The 19,951-nt window shown below is 33.6% G+C and overlaps 1 protein-coding gene across 1 annotated transcript in view; it reads right to left on the minus strand.

The window, feature by feature from the left end:
- Positions 1-19,951, minus strand: part of LOC117316981 — a 35,002-nt gene that overhangs the window by 4,340 nt on the left and 10,711 nt on the right. The window contains exons 4-11 of the mRNA XM_033871760.1: positions 17,499-17,594; positions 16,912-17,024; positions 16,343-16,400; positions 13,218-13,434; positions 10,452-12,714; positions 9,928-10,003; positions 6,021-6,123; positions 5,061-5,208 (exon numbers count right to left, since the gene is read on the minus strand). Of these exons, the coding sequence (XP_033727651.1) occupies positions 5,061-5,208; positions 6,021-6,123; positions 9,928-10,003; positions 10,452-12,714; positions 13,218-13,434; positions 16,343-16,400; positions 16,912-17,024; positions 17,499-17,594 (3,074 nt within the window). The remainder of the gene's footprint in view (positions 1-5,060; positions 5,209-6,020; positions 6,124-9,927; positions 10,004-10,451; positions 12,715-13,217; positions 13,435-16,342; positions 16,401-16,911; positions 17,025-17,498; positions 17,595-19,951) is intronic.

Raw genomic sequence — 19,951 nt, forward strand, 5'->3', positions numbered from 1 at the left:
TGTGAAGTTTGATAAACATCCCTCAAAGAATGAAGCAGGTAGAGTGCTGATTAACTTTGGGTGTTATGTACACTATGTAAAAGACAGTGGGGATTATATATATACTACGTACAAGACAGACGGGATTATATATACTACGTACAACACAGACGGGATTATATATACTACATACAAGACAGACGGGATTATATATACTACATACAAGACAGACGGGATTATATATACTACATACAAGACAGACGGGATTATATATACTACATACAAGACAGACGGGATTATATATACTACATACAAGACAGACGGGATTATATATACTACATACAAGACAGACGGGATTATATATACTACATACAAGACAGACGGGATTATATAGATACATTTGTATACTACGTACAAGACAGACGGGATTATATATACTACATACAAGACAGACGGGATTATATATACTACATACAACACAGACGGGATTATATATACTACATACAAGACAGACGGGATTATATAGATACATTTGTATACTACGTACAAGACAGACGGGATTATGTATACTACATACAAGACAGACGGGATTATATATACTACATACAAGACAGACGGGATTATATAGATACATTTGTATACTACATACAACACAGACGGGATTATATATACTACATACAAGACAGACGGGATTATATAGATACATTTGTATACTACGTACAAGACAGACGGGATTATGTATACTACATACAAGACAGACGGGATTATATATACTACATACAAGACAGACGGGATTATATATACTACATACAAGACAGACGGGATTATATATACTACATACAAGACAGACGGGATTATGTACACTACATACAAGACAGACGGGATCATGTACACTACGTACAACACAGACGGGATCATGTACACTACGTACAAGACAGACGGGATTATATATACTACGTACAAGACAGACGGGATTATGTACACTATGTAAAAGACAGTGGATTATATATACTACATACAAGACAGACGGGATTATATATACTACATACAAGACAGACGGGATTATATATACTACGTACAAGACAGACGGGATTATGTACACTACGTACAAGACAGACGGGATTATGTACACTATGTAAAAGACAGTGGATTATATATACTACATACAAGACAGACGGGATTATATATACTACGTACAAGACAGACGGGATTATGTACACTACGTACAAGACAGACGGGATTATGTACACTATGTAAAAGACAGTGGATTATATATACTACATACAAGACAGACGGGATTATATATACTACGTACAAGACAGACGGGATTATGTACACTATGTAAAAGACAGTGGATTATATATACTACATACAAGACAGACGGGATTATATATACTACATACAAGACAGACGGGATTATATATACTACGTACAAGACAGACGGGATTATGTACACTACGTACAAGACAGACGGGATTATATATACTACATACAAGACAGACGGGATTATATATACTACATACAAGACAGACGGGATTATATATATACACATTTGTATACTACGTACAAGACAGACGGGATTATGTACACTACGTACAACACAGACGGGATGATATATACTACGTACAAGACAGTCGGGATTATGTACACTACGTACAACACAGACGGGATTATATATACTACGTACAACACAGACGGGATTATATATACTACGTACAACACAGACGGGATTATATATACTACATACAAGACAGACGGGATTATGTATACTACATATATACAAGACAGACGGGATTATATATATACATTTGTATACTACGTACAAGACAGACAAGATTATGTACACTACATACAAGACAGACGGGGATTATATATATACATTTGTATACTACGTACAAGACAGACGGGATTATGTACACTACGTACAAGACAGACAAGATTATGTACACTACGTACAACACAGACAGGATTATATATACTACGTACAAGACAGACGGGATTATATATACTACGTACAAGACAGACGGGATTATATATACTACGTACAAGACAGACGGGATTATGTATACTACGTACAAGACAGACAGGATTATGTATACTACGTACAAGACAGACGGGATTATATATACTACGTACAAGACAGACGGGATTATATATACTACGTACAAGACAGACGGGATTATGTACACTACGTACAACACAGACAGGATTATATATACTACGTACAAGACAGACGGGATTATATATACAGTGCATTCCACTTAATCTGGTAACGCATAATCGGGTATTTCGTTTAATTGGGTAAAATTTCAAAAACCAAAACCATTTTCTCTTAAATCATGTTAAAAAAATTCGTTTAATTGGGTTGGAAAAGTCGTATTTTTCGGTTATTCGAATAGAACAATCGGGACAAAAAATAGAAATGCTCCGATTTTCACGAAAGTCATCGCGTATTTCTTTAAGTTTTAGACATTTATCAACAAATAGTGTAATTTTGATGGTTCAAATGTCAAAAAACAGTTAAATATTACCTTAAACGGTAATGTTATGTCGGGGTTTTGTCATGTTCAGAACTGTGTTGTTGTTGATTCTGCCTCGTGTGGTTTTTCCCCAACAGGAAGTCGACTAAGAATTGTGGGTAAAATTAAATGTTATTTTTTGAGTCAGCAGCAGGCAAAACGTAATGGGGTTTTAAAAGCATAATTAAGCGACTAGACAATTAAACTTTTACGTCTGGGATGTAAAATCTTCGAAGCAAAAACCCAAACAATAGGTTTTTACCTGGGTCTGATATTGCTACAGATCGATTGATATCACCGCTTACTGTATGTGGCGAATCCAAAGTGAGGGGTTCGCCACGGGGAAATGTGACGACACCGATACACAGGTGAGTTAAAAATCAGTAGCGAGCAGTAAAAGGACAGACGCCCGACGTTAGCTCATAATTCCTATTCAGGTTAGGATTAGAACTGGTTAATAAAAACATTACATTGGATTTCGTGTTGTTTTATCAGTGACTGCCAGTGTCAAGTTCGTATAAATTTATACCACAGGAAACGACCTAAATAAACTCGGTTTCTCCGATCTCTGTGCTTTGGTAATTGGAAATAATATGGAATATTTTAAACTTCAAAGCGAACATAAGAATGTCTCTATGATAAACATAAATGATTTTAGATGTAATTGTCGGCGAGTCCTTAGATCGTATGTCAAATCAGGAACACACGGATGAAACAGGGATGTATGACCCCCCGATTTGAGGTGCTACGATTGTACTGTGCCGTGAATAAGAAAATCATTAAGGTTTTGTTATTTTAATACACACATTTTTATACAATTAGTAATAGTAATCTGACAATTTGACATCAGTAAAAGCACAAACAAAAACACCGTTTATTAACAATAATAACGCAAATATTTTCATCCAAAATCGACCCAAGTCTGACTACCATTACGGACCAAATCCAAGATGGCGACGTGCATTTCGGCTTATCGGGTAAGTCGGTTAATCGGGTAAAAAGTCCCCGCAAATAGGCAACCCGATTAAGCGGAATGCACTGTACTACGTACAAGACAGACGGGATTATATATATACATTTGTATACTAGGTACAAGACAGACGGGATTATGTATATACATAAAGAATACATGGTCAGTGTCTTAAAATATAAGCTGTATTTTGGCGAGGGTAAAGAAAGACAACAAGTGGCGAGCCTTGGCGAGCCACTTTTGTCTTTCTGTCCCGAGCCAAAAATACAGCTTATATTTTAAGACACTGACCATGTATTCTATTTATCCTGCAACAGTCATTAAAATAATCATCAAAAATAATCATTTTTAAGTGAAACGGTGTCAAAAAAGACAGAAATATGTTCGCCTTTTAAACGTAGTTTCACTTTGAAGTAGGTCAGTCGAACTGACGCACGTGCTAAGATTCCAAAATACAGCTGTTTTCCGTCACTGCCGTATACAGCAAAAATATATACGGTGGGTGTATTCCGACAATGCGGTGGCAGTTGCAGGATAAATTTGTATACTACGTACAAGACAGACGGGATTATATATACTACGTACAACACAGACGGGATTATATATACTACGTACAAGACAGACGGGATTATGTATACTACATACAAGACAGACGGGATTATGTATACTACGTACAAGACAGACAGGATTATATATACTACATACAAGACAGACGGGATGATATATATATACATTTATATACTACGTACAACACAGACGGGATTATGTACACTACGTACAAGACAGACGGGATTATGTACACTACGTACAAGACAGACAGGATTATGTATACTACGTACAAGACAGACGGGATTATATATACTACGTACAAGACAGACGGGATTATGTATACTACGTACAAGACAGACGGGATTATGTATACTACGTACAAGACAGACGGGATTATATATACTACGTACAAGACAGACGGGATTATGTACACTACGTACAAGACAGACGGGATTATGTACACTACGTACAAGACAGACGGGATTATATATACTACGTACAAGACAGACGGGATTATGTACACTACGTACAACACAGACGGGATTATATATACTACGTACAAGACAGACGGGATTATGTACACTACGTACAAGACAGACGGGATGATATATATATACATTTATATACTATAGCTACGTACAAGACAGACGGGATTATGTACACTACGTACAAGACAGACAGGATTATATATACTACGTACAAGACAGACGGGATTATGTACACTACGTACAAGACAGACGGGATTATATATACTACGTACAAGACAGACGGGATTATATATACTACGTACAAGACAGACGGGATTATATATACTACGTACAAGACAGACGGGATTATGTACACTACGTACAACACAGACGGGATTATATATACTACGTACAAGACAGACGGGATTATATATACTACGTACAAGACAGACGGGATTATATATACTACGTACAAGACAGACGGGATTATATATACTACGTACAAGACAGAAAGGAGAGGAAACCTATATTTTGCCCCCCCCCCCCCAAGTCTTTTTCAACAGGGAATCTGCATACCTCTCTCTTCACACTCCTGTGTGTCAGGGAAGCCCACAGACCAGAAGTGGGGCGGGGTCTCGGGTGGAACATAGTGGGCACGATGTTTGGAGCATGTCTGGACTCTCTGTCTCACCTCTTCATCACTCAAACCCATCGCAGAGTAGTACTTCAAAAACAGAAAACGGTTTGGTTTGTTTAATGTCCTATTAACAGCCAGGGTCATTTAAAGACGTGCCTGGTTTTGGAGCTACCCAGAGAAAAACAACCAACCTACGGTTAGTACCAGGCAGAAAACAGCAAATATAAAAAATTTTAATACTGCCTCCAACTTCAAAAGGATCCAACACTATAGTAACATTATTGTATCATTGCCCATTATTGTGACTCAATTCTTTTAGTCAGAGCGGAATATGAAACTGCCGCAAAGTAGAAGAATATTTGTGTTTTTGATAAAGATTATTTTCAGGTAAGAAAATGGATTATGAATACTGTAAATGTATCATTCTAGAGTTCAGTCTGATTTTAGCTCATAACAATTCAGTCTGATTTTAGCTCATAACAAAACTGAAACATGATTCACAATGACAAAACTTGTAAGAGAAATGATACACAGTCAAACCTTGTTATCTAAAACTCGGATAACTCAAAGTAAACATTTAGTTCTGACAATAAAATAAACTCATTCACCTCGATATCTTAAGTTTTTGCATGGCCAAACTGATTTTGAGATAACTAGGATTGTCTTTGTACAGAAACTACAATTAACACAATCATTATTTTGTGGAAAGTTTTCAATGTGAAAGTACTGAAATAAGATAACAGTTGAAACCTGATTTCTGATGTTGTAGTAAAATCATCAGCTTTTTATCTACAATGTCAAGTTCCCAGATATATATCAATAAAAACGAGAAAGACATAAATAATTCTTGAGAAGTATTTGTCAGTAATCCAATAGAACCAAAAAAACATAAGACTTACCTCATAGCATTCCTTACACTCGTAGCCGATCAGATTACGCCTCTCGTTTTGTTTTCTCACCACCCCCACAAAGGCATACTTAGCCACAGCCTTGTCTGGCAATCTGAAAAGTCAACAATGGCATTGTTTACAGTACCTGACCCAACATACTGTGAAAATAATTTTCCCTGCTTTGGGAATAAAATTCGTTTATATGAAAATTGTGTTACCCCAGTAATTGAAAATAAAATCAATTGAAAAAAAAATAGTAGTCCTTTAAAAAATTCATAACTGGAAAAAATACATCCCTCATTTTGTTTAAAAAAAATTGGGGAAACTTCATGCTTAATTACACAAAGGAATTTAACTCCTTATTAAACAACAGAATTTAGAGTTAAAAGAAGTACTAGTACTCTATTTACTTTCAACTGGAAGTTATCATAGACAGATGGACAAGTCATTACTACAGATTAATAGGCCCCTAATTATGAACAGACAAAGTCATTACTACAGATTAATAGGCCCCTAATTATGAACAGACAAAGTCATTACTACAGATTAATAGGCCCCTAATTATGAACAGACAAAGTCATTACTACAGATTAATAGGCCTCTAATTATGAACAGACAAAGTCATTACTACAGATTAATAGGCCCCTAATTATGAACAGACAAAGTCATTACTACAGACTAATAGGCCTCTAATTATGAACAGACAAAGTCATTACTACAGATTAATAGGCCCCTAATTATGAACAGACAAAGTCATTAATACAGATTAATAGGCCCCTAATTATGAACAGACAAAGTCATTACTACAGATTAATAGGCCCCTAATTATGAACAGACAAAGTCATTACTACAGATTAATAGGCCCCTAATTATGAACAGACAAAGTCATTACTACAGATTAATAGGCCTCTAATTATGAACAGACAAAGTCATTACTACAGATTAATAGGCCCCTAATTATGAACAGACAAAGTCATTACTACAGATTAATAGGCCTCTAATTATGAACAGACAAAGTCATTACTACAGACTAATAGGCCTCTAATTATGAACAGACAAAGTCATTACTACAGATTAATAGGCCTCTAATTATGAACAGACAAAGTCATTAATACAGATTAATAGGCCCCTAATTATGAACAGACAAAGTCATTACTACAGATTAATAGGCCTCTAATTATGAACAGACAAAGTCATTACTACAGATTAATAGGCCCCTAATTATGAACAGACAAAGTCATTACTACAGACTAATAGGCCCCTAATTATGAACAGACAAAGTCATTACTACAGACTAATAGGCCTCTAATTATGAACAGACAAAGTCATTACTACAGATTAATAGGCCTCTAATTATGAACAGACAAAGTCATTAATACAGATTAATAGGCCCCTAATTATGAACAGACAAAGTCATTACTACAGATTAATAGGCCTCTAATTATGAACAGACAAAGTCATTACTACAGATTAATAGGCCCCTAATTATGAACAGACAAAGTCATTACTACAGATTAATAGGCCTCTAATTATGAACAGACAAAGTCATTACTACAGATTAATAGGCCTCTAATTATGAACAGACAAAGTCATTACTACAGATTAATAGGCCCCTAATTATGAACAGACAAAGTCATTACTACAGACTAATAGGCCCCTAATTATGAACAGACAAAGTCATTACTACAGATTAATAGGCCTCTAATTATGAACAGACAAAGTCATTAATACAGACTAATAGGCCCCTAATTATGAACAGACAAAGTCATTACTACAGATTAATAGGCCTCTAATTATGAACAGACAAAGTCATTAATACAGATTAATAGGCCTCTAATTATGAACAGACAAAGTCATTACTACAGATTAATAGGCCTCTAATTATGAACAGACAAAGTCATTACTACAGACTAATAGGCCTCTAATTATGAACAGACAAAGTCATTACTACAGATTAATAGGCCTCTAATTATGAACAGACAAAGTCATTAATACAGATTAATAGGCCCCTAATTATGAACAGACAAAGTCATTACTACAGATTAATAGGCCCCTAATTATGAACAGACAAAGTCATTACTACAGATTAATAGGCCCCTAATTATGAACAGACAAAGTCATTACTACAGATTAATAGGCCTCTAATTATGAACAGACAAAGTCATTACTACAGACTAATAGGCCCCTAATTATGAACAGACAAAGTCATTACTACAGATTAATAGGCCCCTAATTATGAACAGACAAAGTCATTACTACAGACTAATAGGCCTCTAATTATGAACAGACAAAGTCATTACTACAGATTAATAGGCCCCTAATTATGAACAGACAAAGTCATTACTACAGATTAATAGGCCCCTAATTATGAACAGACAAAGTCATTACTACAGATTAATAGGCCCCTAATTATGAACAGACAAAGTCATTACTACAGATTAATAGGCCCCTAATTATGAACAGACAAAGTCATTACTACAGATTAATAGGCCCCTAATTATGAACAGACAAAGTCATTACTACAGATTAATAGGCCCCTAATTATGAACAGACAAAGTCATTAATACAGATTAATAGGCCCCTAATTATGAACAGACAAAGTCATTAATACAGATTAATAGGCCTCTAATTATGAACAGACAAAGTCATTAATACAGACTAATAGGCCCCTAATTATGAACAGACAAAGTCATTACTACAGACTAATAGGCCTCTAATTATGAACAGACAAAGTCATTACTACAGATTAATAGGCCTCTAATTATGAACAGACAAAGTCATTACTACAGATTAATAGGCCTCTAATTATGAACAGACAAAGTCATTAATACAGATTAATAGGCCCCTAATTATGAACAGACAAAGTCATTAATACAGATTAATAGGCCTCTAATTATGAACAGACAAAGTCATTAATACAGACTAATAGGCCCCTAATTATGAACAGACAAAGTCATTACTACAGACTAATAGGCCTCTAATTATGAACAGACAAAGTCATTACTACAGATTAATAGGCCTCTAATTATGAACAGACAAAGTCATTACTACAGATTAATAGGCCCCTAATTATGAACAGACAAAGTCATTACTACAGATTAATAGGCCTCTAATTATGAACAGACAAAGTCATTACTACAGATTAATAGGCCCCTAATTATGAACAGACAAAGTCATTACTACAGATTAATAGGCCCCTAATTATGAACAGACAAAGTCATTACTACAGACTAATAGGCCCCTAATTATGAACAGACAAAGTCATTACTACAGATTAATAGGCCCCTAATTATGAACAGACAAAGTCATTACTACAGATTAATAGGCCTCTAATTATGAACAGACAAAGTCATTACTACAGATTAATAGGCCTCTAATTATGAACAGACAAAGTCATTACTACAGATTAATAGGCCCCTAATTATGAACAGACAAAGTCATTACTACAGACTAATAGGCCCCTAATTATGAACAGACAAAGTCATTACTACAGATTAATAGGCCTCTAATTATGAACAGACAAAGTCATTACTACAGATTAATAGGCCCCTAATTATGAACAGACAAAGTCATTACTACAGATTAATAGGCCCCTAATTATGAACAGACAAAGTCATTACTACAGATTAATAGGCCTCTAATTATGAACAGACAAAGTCATTAATACAGATTAATAGGCCCCTAATTATGAACAGACAAAGTCATTACTACAGATTAATAGGCCCCTAATTATGAACAGACAAAGTCATTACTACAGATTAATAGGCCCCTAATTATGAACAGACAAAGTCATTAATACAGATTAATAGGCCTCTAATTATGAACAGACAAAGTCATTACTACAGATTAATAGGCCCCTAATTATGAATGGTTATTTCCAATTCAACCCACATGGGTTACTTAAGTTTTGCCATACTTATCAAAACTATCATCCAATTCTTCCATGTTTTCCAGTTCCTCAGCTGGATTTCCATCTTCCTTCTCACAATCATCTACAATGTAAAATTATAGCATAAGACAACATCACCTATTTTACCAAATTTAACTGCACAAACAAATTCTCCATTTCAACCATGCATGTGGCAATTTCCCAAAATAGCCAGGAATAAAAAAAAAAGGAAGAGAAAAAGAAAAAGAAGAACCACTTACAGATGACAGCAATAGTTTAGGGATAGCTATATATAGATATACATTGTACATCTACACATAAATTTGACAGTGTGATTTGAAAGTGATAAATGCCAGTATCATTTATATATTTAATAAGTTGACAGTGATAACTGACAGTATTACGCATAAGTTGACAGTGAACCATCATTGATATCCAACAGTGCTATAGCTTGTAGTTTGGACCAAAGTAAATGTCATCATTTTCTGAGCATCCTTTTTCCAGACAGCATGATTACCAAATACAGAAACAAGACATAGATGAATGCTCACCTTCCGAGTTGTAGCCAGTTGTCACAATGACACGTTTTTTCCTTGACCCAAACTTAACACTACGTGAACTACAGGGAATACCCTGTGAATCCTCGTCAATACATGTTGAGGTGAGACGTTCTGGTCCATTGTCACCCTGTGAATCCTCGTCAATACATGTTGAGGTGAGACGTTCTGGTCCATTGTCACCCTGTGCCAAATCATCAATGTGAAAATCCTTTAACGTGGCCACACTATCATCTAATGAGGGAGCATGGACCTCGTCGCTGTCAAACTCAATACAACACCTATCCTGTATTCCCACATCCCCCTGTTTATGGAATGACAACTTTTTTCTTGATGGGATTTCATGACTTTCCAAGATAAGTTCTGACTCCTCATCACACAGTACTGACAAGTGTACATTTGGATCCATACTTCCATTTCTACTCAAAGTGTACTCACTATCATCTGATGACGAAGTCCTGTTACATCTGGGCGGTTTCTCCAGTCTTACTGAATCAGGTGCCATGGTTTCATCCAGGTCAACAGCATTTGACTTTTGACCTTGTAGAATGGATAGCTCTTTACCAGGTGACCTTTGAACATATTGTATAGATGGCCTGTTACCAGATAACCTTTGACCCCGTTGTATGGTTGATCCCTTTCTAGGAGACTTTTGACCCCTAATCACTGATGAGTCCTTGCCAGTTGACTTTGCACTTTTCAAAGGACTCTCATTTGACGGATGACGGTTTCTGGGTTTTTTGGTAGGAATCACAGGCTTTTTGAATGGTGGAGTATTTTCCTTTACATTTTCCTCCACAGATTCCTCAATGACATCTCCACTGTTTTTATGCCTACTCTGAAGCTCTGCATCTCTCAGGGACAGTTGTATGGCTTTCTGTAGATCCTCCTCCTCCTGTGAGTCAGTTTTTTTCTTTTTTCTCTTTGGAGGGCTGTTGTTGAAAACTTGACTCAGAGTTGTCTGGCGTAGTTGCCGTGATGATAACGCATCGTCATTGCTGTTGACAAGTTCAACTTTACTCCCTCTACTTAACTTGAGAGTTCTCTTTTTAGGGGATTTACTGTTTTGTGAGGTACTGTCCGACATGTTTGATCCTCTTACGTTTATTTTAGTCTCAGATCTTAAAACACAGGGAGATTCATCCTTATCTACTTCGTGAAGATTCTTCTTGAAACTCCTGCCAGATGACTTATCTTGAGATTTGTTGGATATTTGGTCTACTTTCTTGTAATTTTTTTCATGCAAACTTGACTCTGGACTGTCAAGAATTGTAATATCATCGTCCACCAGACTTGACCCCTTCAGTAACGAAGGAGATTTTGGCTCTACCTCCGTCCTTGACACCTGGAGAAGCGAGGGGGAACCAATCTCAATCCTGCCATCACCTCCAATCTTGGTGACAGGAGACAAAGTCGACAAGGATCCATGGAATGTTTGTGAATGTGTCTGCTGATTCGTGGTCTGTGAGGTTCTTATAGTTTTTCTTTCCTCATCAAATGAAGTACAAGTTCCATGCTTCCCTCGAGTCTGCTGTGAGCTTTCTTTTTTAAATGGTTTAACACTCAATGTATCATTTTGCTTAGACGGATCATCATGTTTCTGAAATCTATCACAGATGTCCTGTATATCACCAGCATTGACTTGTTCCCTTTGTGATATTTTGGAGGTTAAACCGCTATTTTGATTTAAACATCTACCGGAAACTTGAGCCCCATTATTCGTTCTAACATTAAGACATATACCAGCAGGCTCCGTCTTTTTTACATTTTTATCACATTGTGTCTCGTCCTCCGTAACAACACTCTGTCCACTGAGTTGCATAGTTCGATGATTAACAACATTCGTCATATCGGTGACACAATCTTCACCGTCTGATGACGGAGGACTACACAAAATACTCCGCAGACTGTAGTTCTGGCTTGGAGCACGTTTTATCGTCGACTGAGTACAAACTTCATCTACTTCTTCCTCCTCTGATGATGGGTATGCATCGTAAAAGTGAACAGTTTCTGGAATTATCTGAATATCTCTGGCACAAACGTCATCCATTTCACTCTGCTGTCTATGACCCTTGTTTCTGTACACAACAGGGCTTTGTAAACTATCGTCCAATGAAATCCTTTCACTTCCAGAACTCACATTTGATTGGTTGTAGAGGTCACATGTTTCTGGAACAAGAATTTGCTTTTTGTTTTTTTCTGGAGGAACGTTTCTTTTCTTTGTATGTTTTTGTCGTTTCTTGTCTGGAGAAATTGACTGTAAACCAGAAAGGATTGAAAGCAATGAAAATGAAAATTCTACATGAATGCCCCACTCCATGTACATTTATATCATTTTTGGCAAATATCTATATAAAATATGTTATAACAATGGAAGCTGACGTTTTGATCTTTAATGAAATTCAAATTATTCTGATACTTTATTTTCATGTAAAGTTTGATCAAAATACAATGTTCCTATGGAAAGGGAATTAAGACCTCAATAACACCATCTTTTCTCTTAATTTTTTCTAACGACAATATTTCTGGTATAAACAAATACAGAATAGTTTTATTGTTAACAAGTCTATTTCTAATTCTATGTTCAAAAGTTTCACAAGTCAAAAATCTTAAGACCTTAATTTCATTTTCATTAAAAATGATATGTATCACAATAATGATGTATTTTACCATAGTACCCACTATATATCCTAAAACTTTGAGTCAATAAGTCATTTGTTTTATAAAGTATTACTTTTGCATTTATATATAAGATTTTACCTCGGTGTACCTGTGTCGTTTCTGTCCCCGGGATAAACAGAGTTTTGTCCCCTTGGTCTGTCCCTGTCCTGATGTGTTGGAGTTTCCAGGAAGTAAGTCCTCATCCTTTCTAGGGGTTGTCCGGATAGTGGAATCTGGACTCTGTTTCCTGTTGGATGGTGGATGGACTGGACCTGATTCTGTCTTCCCTCCATCTTGTTTACGTGGGGTGGAATACCTATAGATAATACGATCATATAGTTATATAGATAACAAGATCATATAGTTATATAGATAACAAGATCATATAGTTATATAGATAACAAGATCATATAGTTATATAGATAACAAGATCATATAGTTATATAGATAACAAGATCACATAGTTATATAGATAACAAGATCACAGTTATATAGATAACAAGATCATATAGTTATATAGATAACAAGATCACAGTTATATAGATAAAACAAGATCACAGTTATATAGATAACAAGATCATATAGTTATATAGATAAAACAAGATCACAGTTATATAGATAACAAGATCATATAGTTATATAGATAAAACAAGATCACAGTTATATAGATAACAAGATCATATAGTTATATAGATAACAAGATCACAGTTATATAGATAACAAGATCATATAGTTATATAGATAACAAGATCACACAGTTATATAGATAACAAGATCACAGTTATATAGATAACAAGATCATATAGTTATATAGATAACAAGATCACAGTTATATAGATAACAAGATCATATAGTTATATAGATAAAACAAGATCACAGTTATATAGATAACAAGATCACAGTTATATAGACAACAAGATCATATAGTTATATAGATAACAAGATCATATAGTTATATAGATAACAAGATCATATAGTTATATAGATAACAAGATCATATAGTTATATAGATAACAAGATCACATAGTTATATAGATAACAAGATCATATAGTTATATAGATAACAAGATCACAGTTATATAGATAACAAGATCATATAGTTATATAGATAACAAGATCATATAGTTATATAGATAACAAGATCATATAGTTATATAGATAACAAGATCATATAGTTATATAGATAACAAGATCATATAGTTATATAGATAACAAGATCACATAGTTATATAGATAACAAGATCATATAGTTATATAGATAACAAGATCACATAGTTATATAGATAACAAGATCACAGTTATATAGATAACAAGATCACATAGTTATATAGATAACAAGATCACATAGTTATATAGATAACAAGATCACAGTTATATAGATAACAAGATCATATAGTTATATAGATAACAAGATCACAGTTATATAGATAACAAGATCACTAGTTATATAGATAACAAGATCACTAGTTATATAGATAACAAGATCATATAGTTATATAGATAACAAGATCACATAGTTATATAGATAACAAGATCACAGTTATATAGATAACAAGATCATCATAGTTATATAGATAACCAAGATCACATAGTTATATAGATAACAAGATCATATAGTTATATAGATAACAAGATCACATAGTATATAGATAACAAGATCATATAGTATATAGATAACAAGAATCACTAGTTATATAGATAACAAGATCACATAGTTATATAGATAACAAGATCATATAGTTATATAGATAACAAGATCACAGTTATATAGATAACAAGATCATAGTTATATAGATAACAAGATCACATAGTTATATAGATAACAAGATCACATAGTTATATAGATAACAAGATCATATAGTTATATAGATAACAAGATCACATAGTTATATAGATAACAAGATCATATAGTTATATAGATAACAAGATCATATAGTTATATAGATAACAAGATCATATAGTTATATAGATAACAAGATCATATAGTTATATAGATAACAAGATCATATAGTTATATAGATAACAAGATCACACAGTTATATAGATAACAAGATCACAGTTATATAGATAACAAGATCACATAGTTATATAGATAACAAGATCACAGTTATATAGATAACAAGATCACATAGTTATATAGATAACAAGATCACAGTTATATAGATAACAAGATCACATAGTTATATAGATAACAAGATCATATAGTTATATAGATAACAAGATCATATGGTTATATAGATAACAAGATCACAGTTATATAGATAACAAGATCACAGTTATTTAGATAACAAGATCACATAGTTATATAGATAACAAGATCACATAGTTAAATTGATATCAAACATTATATTATAATTATACATAATTAATTTTAGTGTCTTTATTCATTAAAATAAACAAAAACACATCTCTATAGAAAAGAGTAGATAGATTGCCCGATACGGTTTACAGACTTTCGCGAGTTATCCTCTTACTCCAATACCTTATCTTAAATCAGTGCTTATCTTATATGGAATTCATTAAGCAAAATTAAAAATAGTTTGTTTGACATCAGTGATCTTTTCCTTTCAACATTCTACTTTAGTTTCATGTGTTAACTTTTAATCTGATGTTAATATAAACTTTATTCAATCAATTCATACATATACAATACACAATCATAATTTGAATGGGACTCAGAAACAAGTATCAAAGTTATAATACTCTGTCTCCTTAATCTGATCTGATGATCAAACAAGTTTTAGACGGGATGTCAAAATACTTTGATTTTTTTCTCCACCATGTCTAGCTTTCCTTTATTTCTGGAGTCCTCTTGTTTGATAAATATTTTACTTCAATAGCCCCTAGTGTAAGCCTACATATATGTGTATAGTGGTATTTTATACTGTTACTGAAAACAGACTTCAATAGCCCCTAGTGTAAGCCTACATATATGTGTATAGTGGTATTTTATACTGTTACTGAAAACAGACTTCAATAGCCCCTAGTGTAAGCCTACATATATGTGTATAGTGGTATTTTATACTGTTACTGAAAACAGACTGAAGCCAAAAACTTTCCAAAATGCAGAAAAACTATGAAAATCTATACAAAGAAAACAAAACAAAACTTGCCAACATAAGCAGGGACAGTTGTATGTTTCATGCAGAAAACCACATTGATAGCATGGATACCTGTTCTGTAGTCGTGGGTGTTATACATTGTGACTGATGTACATGTCATACCTTAGCTTGATTGTTGGCAGTATTGATTCTCCACCTGAAATTTCAGTCAATCTTGCATCTGAAAGAAACACACAAAAATATCACATAAAACAATTCCGAAATGACTATAATTGATAATGAAAACATTGGTGATGTTTCTCTGAAAAGAACAGGAAGATGGATTTTCTACCGAGCTTAAAATATACTATCATATGTCAATTTCATAAATCTACTTAAAGAGTTATGTGACCTGTGGTGACCTACTTTTGGAGTTAGGTGACCTACTTTCTGAGTTAGTTGACCTGTGGTGACCTACTTTCTGAGTTAGTTGACCTGTGGTGACCTACTTTCTGAGTTATATGATCTGTGGTGACCTACTTTCTGAGTTATGTGATCTGTGGTGACTCACTTTCTGAGTTATGTGATCTGTGGTGACCTACTTTCTGAGTTAGTTGATCTGTGGTGACCTACTTTCTGAGTTATGTGATCTGTGGTGACCTACTTTTCTGAGTTAGGTGACCTGTGGTGACCTACTTTCTGAGTTAGTTGACCTGTGGTGACCTACTTTTTGAGTTATTTAATGTCCTTACCTAGTATGGAGATAATCCTGTCCTTTTCTGCCAGACTGTCACTGTATGACTGCCTGAAGGTGTCGAGAGATTTTTGTAAGGTTTCACACATGCTACACTTCACACTTACTTCCCTGGATTAAAAACCAGAGAATGTTGTGTTATCTATTTTCAAGAACAGAATAAAGAAATAAATGAAGCTACAAATGTACTGTATTTTTTACTCTCACCAATTATATTCCTATCCAAACCAAGTAACCAACAGATCAAAGTCATTTATTTTTGCAAATATTGTCTAGTTTCACCCAAGAAATTACAAGTCAAAATACAGGGATCTTTTTTCAACAGTTTGAATGATGCCTTTTTACTTATTTTAGAAAGAAAAATTGATATTTGCAAAGGAAACTTTCGGGAGTAAACAGCAAATGTAGGGAATTTGGCATAAAGATAAAATCAATTCAATTGGGAAAGGGCCTGATAATTAACCCTGAAAAGCCCCCAGTAAAAGTCCTTCAAGTATTATTATAACCTACAGACTTTGGGTCATATTTGGCTAGTCGTAGAAAGAGGAAGTTGTTTAAATGTTGTGTTCTATACCGTATCCTAACCTGGAGTGGAGCTTGCTGATGGTATCAAGTAGATTAGCCACCTCCTTACACAGACCTCGGTTCTCATCTCTCTGTGTATGGTACTCTTCCTGACACCTACAACATGATAGTTGTATAGTCTATATCAATAATGTCTGTATAATTATAATGTACTAAAATGATAGTAGTATAGTCTATATCAATAATGTCTGTATAATTATAATGAACTAAAATGATAGTAGTATAGTCTATATCAGTAATGTCTGTATGATTATAATGTACTAACATGATAGTACATGTAGTATAGACTATATCAATAATGTCTGTATAATTATAATGTACTAAAATGATAGTAGTATAGTCTATATCAGTAATGTCTGTATAATTATAATGTACTAAAATGATAGTAGCATACAGACTTTATCAATCATGTCTGTATAATTATAATGTACTGAAATGATTTTTAAGGCATTTTAATTTTTGCTATCTTTTTGGTGGAAAATGATCACACAAATTAGACACATCTTATTATCATAATTTCCTCAAAAATAATTTTTGTTTCACATGAATGAAAATTTTCAAATCTTGATAAAAATTACAACATACAATGTATTAAGTGGCCAGATTACTGTGTACAATCCATATATCGGACTAAGTGCCAAACATTAATAACAAAATTGACGGAAGGGCAATAACTCTGTTAAGAATGGGGAGAAGCACCTGATTTCAATATGTTATAATCTGATGTAATCTAACATTTCCTCCAATATTGAATTTAAACAAAATATACTATTAACTTCCTGTTTGACTAATTCATAGCCATTTCCTCATATCTCCAGCAACTGTAGCTGTAATGATAAATCAAAGTTATTGGTCTGTGCTGACGTGAGCCCGGTCTTTGGGCAAGATACTTTCCCCTAATTACTCTTGACAGTATGCGATGGGGATCATGTATGTTGTTCAGTGAGGGAGTGACCAACAACTACCTCAAAATGACACCCTGGCTGTTCAATGGGCAATAAACCAAAACAAACATTTTTTTCTAAATTCTGTGATATATTTATCCTTACTTTCCCCTTATTACAATATATTTATCCTTACTTTCCCCTTATTACCATATATTTCATCCTTACTTCCCCTTATTACAATATATTTTATCCTTACTTTCCCCTTATTACAATATATTTCATCCTCACTTCCCCTTATTACAATATATTTTATCCTTACTTCCCCTTATTACAATATATTTTATCCTTCCCCTTATTACAATATATTTTATCCTTACTTTCCCCTTATTACAATATATTTTATCCTTACTTTCCCCTTATTACAATATATTTTATCCTTACTTTCCCCTTATTACAATATATTTTATCCTTACTTCCCCTTATTACAATATATTTTATCCTTACTTTCCCCTTATTACAATATATTTCATCCTTACTTCCCCTTATTACAATATATTTTATCCTTACTGTCCCCTTATTACAATATATTTTATCCTTACTTCCCCTTATTACAATATATTTTATCCTTACTTTCCCCTTATTACCATATATTTTATCCTTACTTTCCCCTTATTACAATATATTTTATCCTTACTTTCCCCTTATTACAATATATTTTATCCTTACTTTCCCCTTATTACAATATATTTTATCCTTACTTCCCCTTATTACAATATATTTTATCCTTACTTTCCCTTATTACAATATATTTTATCCTTACTTCCCCTTATTACAATATATTTTATCCTTACTTCCCCTTATAACAATATATTTTATCCTTACTTCCCCTTATTACAATAGATTTCATCCTTACTTCCCCTTATTACAATATATTTTATCCTTACTTTCCCCTTATTACAATATATTTTATCCTTACTTTCCCCTTATTACAATATATTTTATCCTTACTTTCCCCTTATTACAATATATTTTATCCTTACTTTCCCCTTATTACCATATATTTTATCCTTACTTTCCCTTATTACCATATATTTTATCCTTACTTTCCCCTTATTACAATATATTTTATCCTTACTTTCCCCTTATTACCATATATTTTATCCTTACTTTCCCTTATTACAATATATTTTATCCTTACTTCCCCTTATTACAATATATTTTATCCTTACTTTCCCCTTATTACAATATATTTTCGATAATTATGGTGTGACACCTCAAATTTTAATATCAACTTAATTTTATCACTTGTGCAAAACAAACATGGCAGATTCAACAGAGGACCATGTCTTGCTATTTCTTACTACTTTTCCGTAAAAACATATTCACTCAGCAATTTATAATGTTGGAGTAAGAAATAGCAACGATGTGAGAAAAGTTAAAAGAAAACTCCATGAAGAAGGTGTGTGACAGGGAAAGCTTTGAAATAGACTAATTTATCTACAAATCATATTTCCTTGAAAGACATTTGTAAGAAATATTTTTTATTATTACATTTTTACCAGTGAA

The sequence above is a fragment of the Pecten maximus genome, chromosome 18 (genome assembly GCF_902652985.1).
Source record: "Pecten maximus chromosome 18, xPecMax1.1, whole genome shotgun sequence".
Classification (NCBI taxonomy): Eukaryota; Metazoa; Mollusca; class Bivalvia; order Pectinida; family Pectinidae; genus Pecten; species Pecten maximus.